This window comes from Patagioenas fasciata, chromosome 1, assembly GCF_037038585.1.
Source record: "Patagioenas fasciata isolate bPatFas1 chromosome 1, bPatFas1.hap1, whole genome shotgun sequence".
NCBI lineage: Eukaryota > Metazoa > Chordata > Aves > Columbiformes > Columbidae > Patagioenas > Patagioenas fasciata.
This window is the reverse complement of record NC_092520.1, coordinates 117,881,287-117,898,186: the sequence shown is the minus strand read 5'-3', so window position 1 is coordinate 117,898,186 and position 16,900 is coordinate 117,881,287. Positions and strand designations below refer to the sequence as shown.

General features: G+C 39.4%; 1 protein-coding gene across 1 annotated transcript; it reads left to right on the top strand.

Moving 5' to 3' along the window:
* Positions 1-1,033: 1,033 nt before the first annotated feature.
* LOC136111290 (granulocyte-macrophage colony-stimulating factor receptor subunit alpha-like) lies at positions 1,034-15,355 on the top strand. Its single transcript, XM_065855339.2, has 11 exons — positions 1,034-1,121; positions 1,294-1,424; positions 2,429-2,549; positions 4,590-4,719; positions 4,807-4,982; positions 6,129-6,268; positions 9,055-9,093; positions 10,027-10,156; positions 10,856-10,949; positions 11,574-11,655; positions 14,462-15,355. The coding sequence occupies exons 1-11, from the start codon at positions 1,034-1,036 to the stop codon at positions 14,528-14,530; spliced, it is 1,200 nt and encodes a 399-aa protein (XP_065711411.2). The 3' UTR covers positions 14,531-15,355.
* Positions 15,356-16,900: the final 1,545 nt, after the last annotated feature.

Genomic DNA, 16,900 nt, shown 5'->3' with positions numbered 1-16,900 from the left:
CCTGTTGCTAAAAACCCTACTCCAAATAGCTCTTCTTCCAAGTCATTCAATACAGAGGGCTCACAAGCTGACTATAATGTACAATATGCATTCTCCAGAATCCCACAAGGCTTGAGTTTCTTTCTTCTTACCTGCTGGGGACATATCTGTTATCTTATAGATCACATCCGTAGGGATGTGGCAGCATTCATCCTGCCATTTTAATCCCAAGAAATGGATCTCCTGTGCAGGTCCTTTGACCTTGCCTCTTTTGATGGCAAAACCAGCTTTCAGAGGATCTGAATTACTCTTTTCCCTTCTCAAACAGTTATTCTGCTTTATTGTCTCACAAAGTGATATTGTCAGTGTATTACAGATGTTCCAATGCAGTTTGAAGCAGTCCATGACAACTGGTTGGACTGTGCTTCCACTCCTGGGGCAGTTGATTCCAGCTGTATTGTACACTCCTCCATGTGAAAGCAAACTGTGGCCTGTTCTTTGCTGCCAAAGGAACTGTGAAAAACACACTGGCAATATCAGTTGTAGCATTCCTCTTGGCTGCCTTTAACTCTGGTTTATATTGGAGTTCCAACATGTCTGGTATGGCAGCGCTCAGATAGATATGTGGGACAACACTAATCCTAAATCATAGTTCTGCACCAAATAGAGTGAGTGTATGTATCATAACGAGAGTCTGTGGCTTCTGTCTCAAACCGCTGTATTGTAATAGGCAATAGTGAGACTACTCGGTCCTCACAAAGAAGAGGTACCTGCCAGAAGTCGTGAAGCACACACTTCCCTTGCCTTTTCTAAAGATTACTTTCTAGGGGTGAATTAGACAGGATATTTGACTCTTCCCATGAAAAAAAAGATAAAGCTTTGCAGAAACAAAAGTATACTCAGACATAATTTTTTCTTCTTCTTCTTCAGTTTTTTTGTGGTTTGTTTTTTGTTTGTTTGTTTTGTTTTGTGGTTTTTTTTTGTTGTTGTTGTTGGTTTTTTTTTTTTTTGCTTTTTCCTGAAGGCTTCATTGTCTCTTTCCAGAGAAGAAAATATGTTAGATACTCTTGGACTCATTTGCATCATTTGGTGGTGTATGATGCTGTTTCAACCCTTGCGTGCTGACATCCAGTGTATGGGATGTAAGTATGTTTTTGCAGATGTAAACTGAGAAACAGGGTTTAATTCTTCATTTACTGGAGATATATGCAATTAACCTTGCAATTTTAATCTTAAGCCTGGCAGATAACTACTCTCTGCATTCAACAAAAACAACAGCATTTCTTTACTGAGCTGATTCTGTAACACTTTCAGCAGAAGCACAAGAATCACCTATTACAAATGTGAAAATGAACTGGAGAAAAATGGAACTGTCCTGGGAGAGCAGCAGGAATTTTTCTGACTACAAATGCACCATCGTGGACATGACAGATGTAGATTCAGAGGTAAACTTGCTATTTGTTGAGACAAACAATTGCATCTTGCTCTTTATCTGTTATTGATTTCACTTACTCTGAAAACATGAATCAGTTGCAGGTTAAATCTGATCATTGATTGTTGTCTAGAGCTTGATCTGCCAGGGGCTGTGAAAAGCCATCACCAATGTCAGGGTGCATTTGCTGCAGGAGAAGTATCCCATGCATACCACAGAACTGAAGTTCTGGCACTGAAGTGGAAAGGAGACAACAGCCTGAACTGTACCTGTGTTCAATCATGAATAGGGGTGCAGCTACTGAAAAAAGGGAGCAGCTGTGAGACTAAACGTGAGACCCTGAGAGAATTTAGAGAGAAAAAGCGCTTCAAATAAAAAGTTAATTCCCCAAACATTGCCATGGATTTTCATTTCCTCAAATTCTCCACTTGTTTCCCAGTAAATGAAATTATGCTGGTAGCACGGGTTATGTCATAAACCTATATTATCCAAACATAAAAGTAGGAAGCTTGACAGACAGAAGCTTGACTTTAGTCTAGCAAAACAGATGTTTTAAATTAGAAATACGTATTACAAAAACACATCACATACTTATTGAAAGTTATGAATATAATGCCATAGATACCTTTCTGAGCCCTGGGGAGGTCAGATGAGGACTTCTATTATATTTTATTTTATCCTTTCACTAAATTCCATCGTGGTTCCCCCATTTATTAACTATCTACTGTTATGCCACTATTTGTACTATTTGTCCTCTCTAATAGTTGCACACTAGAGTAGCATCCAATTTCTGAACTGTAAAGAATTTTGTGTAGTTATGCTTTTGATTACTCAGTTCCATTCTACATCACCCTCAAGTGGCAAGGAAGAGAGTTAGCTCTTGAACCTAAAACACATAAACATACACAGAGGATTTTGGTCCTATAAACTGAGTTTCTGGGTTGCACATAGCCAGCATCATCAAGCACTAGCAGAGAAAAAAACAGAGAAATAAAACATCAATATGTTCTTTTTCAGGGGAACAGTCCACTATGCAGTTTTCCAGTGGAACTATACATGCCTCGACACAAAGGCGTATTCTTTATAATTGAAGTGGCAAACACAAACATCTCAAAAGACTGCAGGTTTATCCCTGGAGGTAATGTCTACGGTCTGGGTAAGGTTTTCTCCATTTGCAATCTTTTAAAGGTGTTGCCTTAGAAAGCAATTACCTACACCATAGCTAACTGCTCTATTTACTATTAAAAATGATTTTTTGCAGATCTGCTATAATTATTTTCCCTGAAATGAATGTTTCCACAATTCTGCAAGAGATGCATTATTACAAATATATCAATAATTGCATTATTCTCTTTCATACTAGGGCTCCAAAGTGCTGCTAAATTACAGTGGTTTGAGAGTGGATTCAAATAACTGTTCCGGTTATTGCAAATTAAGATTTTAGCACTCATTTCTTTATTAAATGCTTTTTTGCTGGGCTGTTGATGAGTTTGCAAAGAACAGACCACAGACCTAGCTAGAGGCACAGTCTGCGGATCAGTGAAAGCAAAAAAATTGAAGGAGGAGAGGAAAGGAAATACCACAGAACCACAGAATGGTTAGGGTTGGAAGGGACCTCTAGAGATCATCTAGTCCAACCCACCTGCTAAAGCAGGTTCACCTAGAGGACATCACGCAGGAATGCATCTAGGTGGGTTCTGAATGTCTCCAGAGAAGGAGACTCCAAAATCTCTCTGGGCAGCCTGTTCCAGTGCTCTGTCACTCTCAGAGTAAAAAAGTTTCTCCTCGTATTCAGATGGAACCTCCTATGTTTCAGTTGCTGCCTGTTGCCCTTCATCCTATCGTTGGGCACCACTGAAAAGAGTCTGGTTCCATTCTCTTGACACCCACACTTGAAATATTGATAAATATTAATGAGATTCCCTCTCAGCCTTCTCTTCTCCAGGCTGAACAGACCCAGCTCCCCTCAAAAGAAAGTTGCTTTAGGCCCCTCATCATCTTCGTAGCCTGCCACTGGACTCCCTCCAGTAATTCCTTGTCCTTCTTAAAGTGGGGCCCAGAACTGGACACAGTACTCCAGATGTGGCCTCACCAGGTCAGAGTAGAGAGGATAATCTCCGGTGATAAGCAGGTAGGAGCAAATTGAATGTAGCAATCTCCTAATTTTGCCCTGGTGTGCATGTACACACACACACACACACACAAAACTGCTGTGCACACATTGAGCTGAGGCAACTGTTTACAAAGACATTTTGAGTTAGTCAAAGTGGGTTTCAGGGAAACCCTAGGTTCATAATTCCATACCTGAAGTTTTTACAGCACTTTTCCCCCTTCCTTCTGAACTTAGACCTCTCCACTAAAATTGCCCATTCACCAGTGCTCCTGCAGCTGTACGTAACTGGGGTATTTCAGGTTTGACAGAGGTGATTTGATCAGGAGCTTGCTCATAGCTGAGCAGAGAAAATACTCCCTGCTCTTCCTGGCAACTTGAGAGAGCAAATGCTCTCATGGTGACCCTCAAAATACAAGCCAGGGCACACCTAAGCCCTCTTGCTTTTGATGTTCCTCCCAGCTAGCCCCAATATTGCAGGCTGGAGGTACCAGGAGAGGGAGCTTCCACCCTTTCACTGAAGTTACCACACAAAGAAGCAGAAAATTGGCTGAAGAAGGCAGAGTGAGGCTGAACATGTCTGCATTGCCCAGCAATGAGGGAGTTTCCAAAGAAACAAGGTTCCCACTTCAGTGTGCTCCACCAAAGGAAGAGATCAAGTCACTGTTGCCCACATAAGGCTGGAAAGTTCTATCCAGGAGGCTCTTTGATCGAAGTAGAAAAAAGCCCCACCTCACTTTTAAAAGCCCCAGTTTTTTAAATGCTGTCTGTAAATACTTCAGTAGAGGATTCCTGGGCATTTTTTGCAAAAGGAGAAATACTTCCCTCTGTAGTACCAAGGATGATATTAAAAGGTAATGTGCTTCCCTTTACCTCTGTGAATGCTCTACTCATTCCTGGGTTTCACAGTTCAGAGTCAGTCAAAACAGGGTGAGAGTCCAGCTTTCTCTCAGTTGTCATTTCTAACCCTTGAAATAATCAGCTGGAGTTGCAGGTGTGTAACACACCTAAGCATGTGCCAGGATCCTCCAGTGTGGAGCAGTCACATGATTTTTCCTGTGTTTGCAGGCATGAACAGATCGGCCATTGAAAACTTCTCCTGTGTGATTTATAACGTTTCCCTCATGAACTGCACTTGGCAAGCAGGCAGGGATGCTCCAGGAGATACACAATATTTTCTGTACTGGCAGAACTCAAGGTAAGTAAGTCTACTTGAGTCTAGGGAAGTCTGAATTCTCATTAACACATCACACTGCCCAAATTTAACTAAAATAACTATACACAGAGATGACAACGAGATGGAATGTGAGCTTTACATTAAAGATGAAAATGGCAGAAACATGGGATGTCGATTCAAAAATGTGAGCATAGTGACTGAAAAATCTTACTTCCTGGTGAATGGGTCTAGCAAAGACTCTCGGATCCAGTTCTACGATGAGTATATTCAACTGTATAAAATTGGTAAGTAAGGAAACACTTTTATTATTGTTTTACAAAATAAGGAAGTGGGGAATTTTTCTCTGAAAAGAAGCATAAAACAAAGTATGCAGCCATCACAGGATGCTGCACTGCAGAACAGACTTCTGTCCTGACAGCTGACAGGATAGAGTTCTAAAAATTACCTAAAAGACTAAAGGCAGAAGCAGCTTGAAATGGCAGCTCAGAGAAGTAGTGTGAACATATCCATGTAATTCGAGAAATGCGATGCAATGGTTAGACTTTCAAGGCCACCTTTCTGATGGACTCGTTCTGCCAACCCTTAATTCCATACCTCTCCAAGAGCCACAGGAGCTACATGTCATAAAACCAGAGGAAGAGTTCAATTTGCGATTTCAGACTGCATTAGTTAAATACATGGGTACCTATGTGTGAGCTAAGAGTCTAAGATCCGTTAGAGATCTGGGACAGGATTCAGTTGCCTAAAAACATGCCACTAGTGCTGTTTGAGACACCCTCTGACACTTGAGGTGTCCACAAGGCTTGCAGATGTGGTCTGGCACCTGTGAGAGCCCAGGGTCCTCCTGGGTGTCCTGTGTGGTCTGAAATGCACCTGACCACTGCCTGCAGCCAATGCCGGCTGCAAAGCCCAGAGCTATTCAGCCGAGCAAGTCTGATCCATGGTACATTAAACAGCTTTGCAGTTTGGCACTACTAATGAGATCCCCACTGACTATAGCAGTGAGACACCTAGGTCACACCTAGTCAGCTATATTGTAGGCACTCAAATTCTGATCACTTGATCTTGCAACTGAATACTATCACACATGCAAAAACCTCCATCTTTTATCCTACAGAGACTCGCATTGTCAATGTGAAATTTAGATGTAGAATGAAATGGCACTGTGCTGACTGTCCTGCTGAATTACACAAAATTCTTCATGCTTTTTTTACATGAACTTCAGTTACTACAGATGTCCATCAACAGAAGTGTCATATTCCTGAGTTTCGCTACTGTGTTTTACTCCTGTTTAACAGAGAACATTTGTGAATGTCAGTAGCACACAGCTGTACATCAGTTGCCTCAAGTTCACATGTATTTTGCTATGAACACATGAGTTGTAGCTGATTATTGATCATGTCTACATTAACGATTTCACTTCTTTCCAGAAATACTCGCTCCACCATCAAAAGTCGCTGTCAATTGCACTAAAGATCCAGCGGGTTGCATAATTACATGGCAACCACCCTTTACAAGTCATGTGGAAAACAAAAACTGTTTTCAGTATGAAATTAACATACAAAATAAGGTAAAACCAATGTCTTTGTATTTGACATCATACCTATTAATATGCAGATCTATAATGTGCATACTTCTATTTCCTTCATTGATTAACTTCTGTGGTGTCCTCCTGCTCCAGCCTTTCTGGTCTCACATCCCCACTGCTCATGACCTTATTTCAAACTAACAAGAGATGCAAAGCAGAAAGACAGTGGAAAGCAGGGAAATGCTATGAAGGATGTGTGTCCAAAGACCAGGAGAGCACCTGACATGCTCTCCTGCACAAGCATGTCCCACAGGAGATGACTGTGGGATGGCAGCCTGTGATCTGCAGCAAGGGCACTGCCTGGGTGACAGCCTCCAGCCCAGGCCAGGGCTTCTCAGGCTCAGGGCACCTCAGCTTCAGCTGCCCTGACGGCATTTTTCAGATGCTGGAAAGTTCACAGCTGCCCCCCAGTTTCAACATGCGGGACTGTTTTGCCTTCGCTCAGCATCCACACCTCTCCTGCCATTTGTTGCCCTTTGGCAGCCTTCCCTCAGACACCATCCTTCTCCTGGGGCCTGGTTGAGCTAACCTGACCCCCACCTGTCTACACAGTGTCTCCCAAAACCTCACGTTTTGAAACCACAGCTAAAATAGAAAACACTTTTCTGAAAAATTAGATACCGGCAACTCAGGGAAAAGTTCACACAGGCCCAGGGTAGGGGTCTGCAATAGATGTGTTCGTTTTTCAGTGAGTTACCCTCTTGCTTTCTCTGCAGTCAGATGTGGTGTTAACCCTCCTTCTTCCAAGGTAGATGACATACGAATCATGCCCTTATTCCATTGGCTGTAAGAGGGGAACCCAAGATGGCTATCTCAAATGGAAACACATATGTACCAAAAGTGAGCTGGAACTTCTCCTACGCTATAGGCAGAGCACTACCAATCTACCATAGCGATCACAGGAGCATGTCATTATCATAGCTGAGGTATGTCTGGTTTCTACCAAGTATGACAGAGAGGCTGAGGTGTTAAATCCTCTTCCACAAATCTCATTGCCTAAAGGACCTGATTTTAACACACCTAAGGACAAAGGGAAGGAAAATTTATTGAGCCTGTGAATTTGATAAGGAGGCGAGAAATAACACTCTACCTCCCCATCCCTGGAACACCTGTTTCACCACTACATGATTTCCATACATGGATAATATCTGCGCTGTGACAAATTAGGGCTGCCTACCTACTCCATTTCCTAGTCACAGCTCAGAAGCTTACCATAGTGGCAATTCTTCAGGCATTTGTAACACAAAACCACTAGAGGAATGATCAGCTAAAGGTTAAACATAGATATAGAACTGCAATAAAGCAATACGTCATTAAAACTCATTAATACATTCAAAACAACGCTTGCAGCTTGCATGCTGTTCGGATTGTCTGGATTTTCTATCTTGCATACATTAATAGTATCTATCTTCGTAGCTACTTCAAGGAGTAATTGCAGTACATGTAGCTTTCCAGCTGGCTGGTAGAATTCACCAGTAAGATCTTGCGTGAAATACTTGGAATGTTTTACATAAAGATACAGGTTACCACATACGACTAAGACAATATTATCAAAATGTTTGTTTTAAAGAAAAACACATTACTACTTCTTTCCCATGCTGCACTCAGAATGGGTGAGGTTCTGTAGATTCCTACACATGGCTGTGAAATTCATCTCTCAGATGGAAACACCTTAATGTAGGTATCTGCAGAGGAGCACGGATATCCTCCAACAGTCAATGCACATCTAGGGCTCTGTGCAGCTGAGCAGTAGGTGTCTCACACCCTTTAAGGTCCCATAGGTACTGGAGGTACCGGAGCTACCTACATGAAGATGGCAGATGTAACTCACACGTTTCAGGAGGGGTCATCAGCGGCAAGGCAGGATACCCCATAGCAGCTGGAATGGGACTGTACATCCAAGTTTAGGCAACTCAGTTGCACCCTCCCTGCTCACAGAAAAGGCTGATGATTTCCGTCATGTCCTAAATTGAAAGAGCTCAGCTGACAATGAGTAATGGGGTAATACTAGTCTCCTTTGTAACTCAACATACATGGCAGGTGTATTATCTGAATCAACATTCCTCCCAATTACATCCTTCTGACATTACACAGGATAGAGGTTTCCAGGACCTCAGTTTTTCAATGTTTTCTGGGATCATTCCTAAAGCTACTGCTGTTGATTTTGTTCACTCATTTTTTAACCTAACCATTTTTCAAAATTTTCAGATTCTTTTACCTAGGTCAGTGTCTGATTCTAGTTAGTAAAATTTTAATTATATGGGATGTATAAGTAGCCCTTCACAGTACTTCAGGGAAAGCCCCCCGAGTATGGATCACTCAGATGTCTAACAGAGATTTTGACTGGAAGGAGGGTAAATTTGCTGTTCACATTAATTTTCTGCCTCATGTTATTAAACTATTGCAAAATCACGGCTTCCAAATCTGGTATGTTTGGATGATGAATTGATTGCTTGCATAATTTGAATACACTTCTGCTGGATGAGAATGCACAGTATAAATATGCCCGCAGAGGCAAATACAGCTTCTCACAGCCACTGATAAATAATTCATGTTTCCTTCCTTTTCAAAGATGAAATGGAAGAAGCCAAAACTCTGAGTAAAGTGCTACCTTCTGGGACATTACTAGAGCAGAATATCCCATTGATTTTTTAAATTTTAATTTATTTATGATCATTATAAGCAAGAAAATGAGAACGAAAGAGGGAGAAATATTTGATTATTTGACAGGAAAAGAATAAAAATGAAGAATTGGTTTTGGTTTGCAGGATAAGCCCACAGAAGGGAAAAAGGATACTCCTGTAACAGTAAGTATTCTTGTCTTATACAAATTTGTGTTTTTTCCCCCTTAAATATTTAAGTACCTCTATACAGAATATAGTTGCTTCCATAGTATAGAACTATAGTTTCTGTATCAAAATAGCAATAAGAATCCAGGAAGATATGTAGCTGTGCTATCTTTATGTAGAAATTCCTTAACATATCCATTTTAGATGATGTAGCTCATGCTAGGCAAATTTTTCCATGAATTTTACAAAACTTCATACTTTCTATTTATCACACAAACAGATTTTGATTAAGACAGATGTGACATTTTGCTTAATACAAAATGGAAATATTGTCTTTCCTGTAACTGTGAAAAATGCCTCTGTGGTTCAGGACAGCCAGACAGTGGTAGAAACCTTCAAAATCTGTCAGTCATCCCCTGACACAGAACTGGTCTTTTCAGCCCTGGAAGCTCCTTGGGTTTGGCAGATTCCAGACTTCATATAAAGTATCATGGAGCAAGATGATACATATCTGTTATTGGACTGTCCCAAAAATCTTGAGTCTGTTTAACAAAGACAGACACCATTCAGGGCATATTTGCATGATTAATCCCCGTAAAGGTTGAGAGGTGAATTTACAGGGTGCTTCCACATTCTCAGCTTTTCGTTCTTCTGTTATTTTAGGATCAATAAACAGGGATAGGGAAAAAAGTGCACTTAGAGCATAACAAATTAAAGACCAAATAAACTTCAAAATCCAACTATAAACTTCAAAAAAACAGTAAGATTCAGTGGCAGGATTAACTAACTTATCGCAACTTTAAATTTGGGGAGAAGAACATGTAACTACTACATACTTACAAAATCATATTAAATAGTTTTTTATAGAAACTGTATCAGGAAATTAAACCCAAAATTTTATTAATATTTGCCTATGAGGCGAAATGTACAGTCTGATTGCTTTGATTTTAGGTTAACAACACCACATACGAATTCCAAAATTACAATGAGAAAAATGAATACATTCTGAAAATCAGAGCACGTGGCAAAAACTGTCTTGTAAACTCAAGTTGGGGAGAATGGAGTGAACCCATTGAGTTTGGTAAGACTGTGAAATATTATTTTGATATTGTTTTGTGGGGTTTTTTTTTGTTTGTTTGGTTTTGTTTTGTTTTCAGTATTTTTTATTCAGTATGTTTGCCTCCTTTTCTCCCTCACATTCAAAGACACAAATAAAAACTCCATTCTTACCCAATTGCATGGAAGGAATTGAGTGGAAATTCTTAAAGCAGAGGAGATGCTTAAGTACCATGGCAACAGAGGCTGATACCAGCTTTTGGTTGTTCAGGACTGTGAAGGTAGCAGTATCTCAGATACCAGAGCTACAGGAACAGTCAGAGACAAACCCAAGTCTTGTCTTCAGTCCAGGGTGCTGAGGCTGCCTTTCAGTTCTTCAAGTTTTTGCCAGGAATTTCATCCTCTTCCTTCCACATCTTCCTTCTCATGATTTCCTCAACACTCCTTTTACAGTTCCACCACTTTTGCTGTATTTTTCATTCTGTGACACTTTTTCTTCATCTCCTTTTCTGGATTTTCTTCTTTAACTCTCTACAATTGAAACGTTCAAAATGGTTTAAAATGTGTCAAGCACACCTGAAATTTTTCAACAAGGTTCTGTAAGAAGTCAAGCTGAAGTCCTTCAGATTATGTAAAAAATTGAGTTAAATTTGCATTCATTATTGACAGTCATAAACCCAGCTTTTTGGAATGCTAAAATATTTCCCTCTCTTGGATGTTCCAGGTCAAGGGAAAGATTACTTCATTTCTGTGACTTTATTTCTGATAGCACTTGGAACGATCGCAGTGATATTGCTCCCATATTGTCTTTTCAAAAGGTAAGTCAACCGTATTGATGTAGAAACTATTGACATAGTATAATTTCTACGAAACACATTCCTCCTGTCTCCTGCCTTCAAACTTATATCATCTGATTATCAATGTAATGAAGTAGTATTACCAGTATTGTTGTTTATGGCACTGTGGCATGCAAAATCACGACAAGTGAAAAAGGGAGAAAGGATGTTAAAGCTAGTGACTGATTCCACCAGATCCTGCAAAAGATTTTTGTTCTTAAGCATTTAACATCCACATTGCTTTGAAGCCATTGGGTTCATACAGTACCAGATAAGAGTGAACCAGGATAAATGAGCCTGTCATTATTTTGATAAAACTTCTCAGCAGTAGAAGAAAGTTATGTCATGTGATTTACTGAAAGTCATTGTTTAATAAAGTATTTACTGTGACTCTCAACACAAAGTAAATTTTAGTTACCCCAGTGATTAGTGTAATAAGTTACCCACCAGTCAACACTCAAAATATTTTCCTTCTCACTCAGCAATAGAGCAATAGCTATTCAATCTTGAAAGTAAAAAATGTCCTTAAGGTACAACACAAAATGTTCATGTAAGCTATATTACCAGTATCCTTAATTTCTTCACAATCCTATTTTCTACCCAAAGGTATTGCAGTTTCAAAAGTTTATTTTCTCCCATTCCACAACCAAGAGACAAATTTAATGCATCAACTGATGAAGACACGCAGGTATGCTTTCTTTTCAATTCAGTTAAATTTGTTAACTGTAAACCACAATCGGCTTGAATAGAATAACAGGCATATAAGAATGAGTATTAAATTTGGTCCATTAAAAACTAATTTGTTCCCATGCGAAGTATGCTGTTTTGAAACTAGAAATGCTCTATGCCAGTGCTGAGACTAGTGATTTTCCTGTATTTGGAGCCATATTTTAAAACCAGAGTTATAATTTTTAATGAGACCAGTAACTTCTGCATGTATCAGTTGCTCTAGGTTGCTGTTCATGAGTTGAAAATAACCTGAGAAAGCATTTGATGTTAGCGTTTTCAAATATCCATGGTCATAATACAATGTGAAAATACTTTTTATAAATCTGCCTATCCACATTAAAAAAACAAAACAACTGTTGCACTGAATCATGAAAAGCATGACTGGAAAATCTTCACATCTTAACTACCCTTCCTCTGTGCTTCAGCATAGGATTAGTTATGACAACTTTGATGTTTTGTGCAAATTGTGTTCAACCAATATTCTGTAGTATCCCTATGCAGTCTGTTTAATTATCCTTACTTTTAGAAAGCTTTTTAAACAGCCTGTTTTACTGCACTTAAAATCCACTGCATCTTATACTTATTCCTTTCCTGTTTACAGCATCTTACAAACTTGCACACTGCCAACAGCAACTAACTCTTCCAATCTTTCTTCACGTGTCATGACAATCAGGGTCCAAACCATTCAGGTTTCTCTTCCAATTTGTTAGAAGAGTGGTCTGCACAACATCTGCATAGTGAGAGAATGCTTTGTATCAGCTAGATAAAACAAGGATGTTCTTAAAGTCAATGAACCATGCTAGTTGTTCATTAGCAACCATGTTTCAGAGAGCAACACCAACCACTCTTTTCAAAGTGGCTTTCTTCCAAAAGTGACACAGAAAGTTTTTTTTCAATCCTTTAGAAAAGAATCCACAAAGCCATTGCTACTTAAACTCTTCAGTTTTGGTAACTATATACCAGCACATTGTCCTAACTTACTTGGCTTTGGTCCTGCCATCTTTGGCTTTAATGGAAGAGAGGCAGTGATGTAACTTGGATGAGTTTCCTCATATGCATTAAGTCATAAATACTCAACATCTCGCTTCAAATCAGGCTGCCAGAGCTAACGCTACAGCACAGCAGTCCATAGTCTACCAAGTTATTAAATAGTAATTCATAGCAAAATAACAAGCAATACTTCAAAAATTGCAGACCCTCTGGATTGCTTGTTTTTGCTAAACTGTATATCCTGTATTTACACTATCAGAAATACTCAAAATCACTCCACACAACCCAGAAGCTTTTGTGGATGTGGTTTTGTAAACGGTGACACAGGCACTTTCACACAGGCAGCACCTTATCAGTAGTTGTCAGAGTTCAAGCGCAGCCCTCAGCTCATGTTACCTCATGTGCACCATGAAAGTAATTTGTAAGTTGTCTCCAAACAGTTTTTAGACTCTTCTTTCCCTATTTTAATCTAGTCTTAAAGCCTAATTTTATTTTATCTTTTCTCTCCATACTCAGATATCTTTTAACACTGATTGAATGCTGTAATTCTTCAGAGCAGATAATAAAGCATAGATAGGTTATGTATGGAGAGCTCTCCTCCTCCATTGCACACTAGAACTCTCTCTTCCTTGCATTTAGTGCTAATATATTTAGGAGCCATTTTGAAACCTGTAATGTCCCTTGCTAATCACACAATCTTAAAACTTGTATTTCCTCATTTTGTCTCTACTTACCCAACAATCTTTCACATTTTGTCATTATTTGTCCTGTTTCACAATACTTTTCCTTAGATCACTGAAAAAAAACCTCATTATTTACAACCCTAACCTTTCTGCACTGAGTTTGCACTTTTATCCTTAACACTCGTGTTAAAGGACTGTCAGTTTTCCTATCTGCCATGGGGAAGATCCAACCAACCAATTCACCCAGTGCAGACACCTTGCATTCCTCTAACCCTTTTTATTAATCTTCCTTCACTTTTTGGCCATTCTCACCCCAGATACTTTCCTCACCTTCACTCAGAACAATACTGTTTTCCTCTTTTCCTGAATTCCAAGGACTCGCAAGACACACTGTGTGCAGATGCATTGCTTTCCTAAATGAAAGGCCAAGTAGCATAAAACACCATGATTATGAAGCCCTGCAGCACTTGCCAGTTCCAGATTTCCTAGACAAAATTCCTCGCCAAGTCATCCTGGTTTGATGCTTTGTAACATACTCTTAACGTGACAGCCAGCTTGCTTTTTCCCTTCTTTCTCCCAACAATACTGCCTGCCCTTCCCCCCACTATCCCTCTATTTTTTAGTAAAAAATCAAATGTATCTCTCCTCAACATTTTAAGCCTCAAGCCCTGTTTCAGTGCTATGATCTTGCCCAGCAACTTCCACTCTTGTAGAACTCCTGGTTAACCAACGTAAAACCCATAAGATAGCAACTGAAACGTTTTCTCTCTTAGTGTCTATACATGGAAAACTCGGCAATACTCACCGAGTAAATTTCTTCTCTTGTCTCAGTTAAGGTCATCCAGCCTTTAAATCAACTTTTATTTTTTTTCCTTCAGCTGACAATAGGTAGCACTGATCATACACATTAAAAGTATAACAATCCTTAACTGTCCTCAAAACTGTTTTCTCCTCCTTTGCAAGCATTTCCTATGTATTAAAATACCAAGAGGAGGTGCCCCTAGTACAGGCGTACCCAACGTTTAGAAATGTTCTCTGATCAACAGTGACTCTGTGGCTTACTGCATGTTACAGAATTTTCTTTCTCTTTAGACAGAACATGTACATCAACCCAAAAAAAGCTGTACTGAGGAAATAACTATGGTTGAAGAGATGACTTAACTTTCAAAACATAAAGATCACTTGGATTCCCCAGCGTGAAAGAAAATCACGGATCCTCCTAACAAAGAACTATTTCACAGCAGACTAGAAATGAGTATCATTACCTATAAAACTATTTGTCCCACCTAAAATGGGATGGGGGAAAAAAAGGAGAAAAATTGCTAAAATTTACTCTTTTCCCTTTGTTCAAAAACACAATGCCTGACAGCTGAGCTTTTCTGCAAACACCTACTGTGAAGACTTCCTTAAAACTTGCTGAGATTTTCTTCACAGTGGTGAAGAAAAGGTCTCTCACCCACAATGCAGAAGAAGCTTCTGATTTCCAGTCTTCATTGCTATGATGCTTCTTTCCTCCAAATATGATTTCCTGTAGAATGCTAGGACTGCTTAAGAATGCCACAGTAGTTAATTCTACCAGCTTATATTTATATAACCAGAGTACTTTCGGAAGCAGAAACTCAGCTATTGAAAATGTTTAAAAATGCTCTTCAACATCACAACCAGCAATACCAAACTGTCACAGTGTATCCAATAAACTTTATGCAAAACAGAAAAGTAGGAAAAAAACTTGCACTTGTCAAAAATAACTAATACTGGGCTGCCAGTCAGCCATTTCATGGGCTCAGTACTTCCAATGCAAACGTGAATCTCTGCAATATAGATTCAACTCACATGGATAGTATTTGAGTCTTCAAAAATCCAGTGTAACATTTGTGAGAACTGAAATAAAACCTGTAACAGGACCTAACTGGATTTTAAATGTAAATACTTCCCGACACCAATGCATTTTATTATTCCCTTCAAAGGGTGCAAGCCTTATTTCCAATGCCTTTTAAAACTACAGGCTTAGATGCCACTATTTTCTTTTACAAATTCCAGATGTTTTCCTATTTAAAACATTTTTTTTTCAAAATAAATACATTAATGTTTCAATAAGGCAGAAAACAAATGCTTTCTTTAAAAGTCTCATTTATTGTTTGCCTCTTATGTTCCCACACTGCGTAATCACACACTGAAGACTGCTGCTGCATGACCAAGGGAAGCCATATACCAAAAAAAAAATAAAAGAACACCAAGTAGTACATGCTGAACGCACAGCATAGGTAAATTGCAGTTCCACTTAAAAAAAAAAAACCAAATACCCACAATTGCATTGATTTCTTTTCCTATTTCTTCTGATTAAAATCTAGTTCTGAAGGTGAAGAGGGAAGGTGGGATGAAAGATCTCCTCGCCCTTTGAAGGGTTGCTCAAGTAATTGCCATGTTTGGTTCTTCCTCACAAACCCAGGGCCACCATACACTAACACTGAGGTTATGGGGAATATCCTATCATTATCTCCACCTCCCAAGCCACTGATAGAGAAAGTTACTCCTAAGTATTCTATTTATATAGACAAAAACTCTTCCCCTGCCCCCAAAGATCAGTATAATTCCAACTGAAACAGCAGGTTGGTTGGCAAGGTCAACATGAAGGGACCTGCCTGTACCACAAGGAAGCCACCATGACCAAACAGGATAAACACTTGCAGAAGGTACAATGCAGCTGTGTTATGCACTTACATTCACATGCAGATGCTGAAAGCAGTGCTTGTGCAACAGTGAAAGGAAAAAGGTAAATTATATGTTGGAGAGGAAGGTAATAATCAGCCAAAGCCATGTAGTTAATTTAAATACTTCATCTTGAACAGCAACCTCAGAAGGCACACAAAAGAACTTAAGACAGCTCAGTCAGCCTTCATTGACTCATTATACAACGACACACACTGTTTCATCCTCATGATTTAGGGAGAGTTCTTACAAACATGACTGGAAGATGAACACCTTGTTTTCATTTACTGGTCCCCCTACCATGTCTTTGCAGATTATGAAGTACAAAAGCAAGATTATATACATATGGAGAACGGCACATTGGTATTACATTATTTTAAATAGCAGTAAGAGAAACTACTCAATCCGATTTTGGTCTTCTGACAATCCTCAGAACTCGACATTAATCCGTTAATATTGAAGGCTGACCTATCTTGATCTATATTTTACAGCTACACAGAAGCACACATATTCCCTCTCACACAGCCCATCAACTTCACCTCTTAGAATGAACCTCATTTCAGATTCAGTTCACCTTGCCCAGAGGTATTGATCACTGCTACACATCAGGCCAAACTGTATCTTGAACAGCACAATCAGCATTTCCAAATAGCAGCAATAACACAATACATGGGTTACTCAGAAGACGAAGGCATTTACTAGGTTCCTGGATTTTTGCATGAATGCCATGTTGCTTTCCATGTTGTTTTAATTTTAAGCTGTTTTACCAAGGGCAAGAGCATTACTTTTTGACTGTCCTTGGAACTTTGGGTTCTCCTAGCA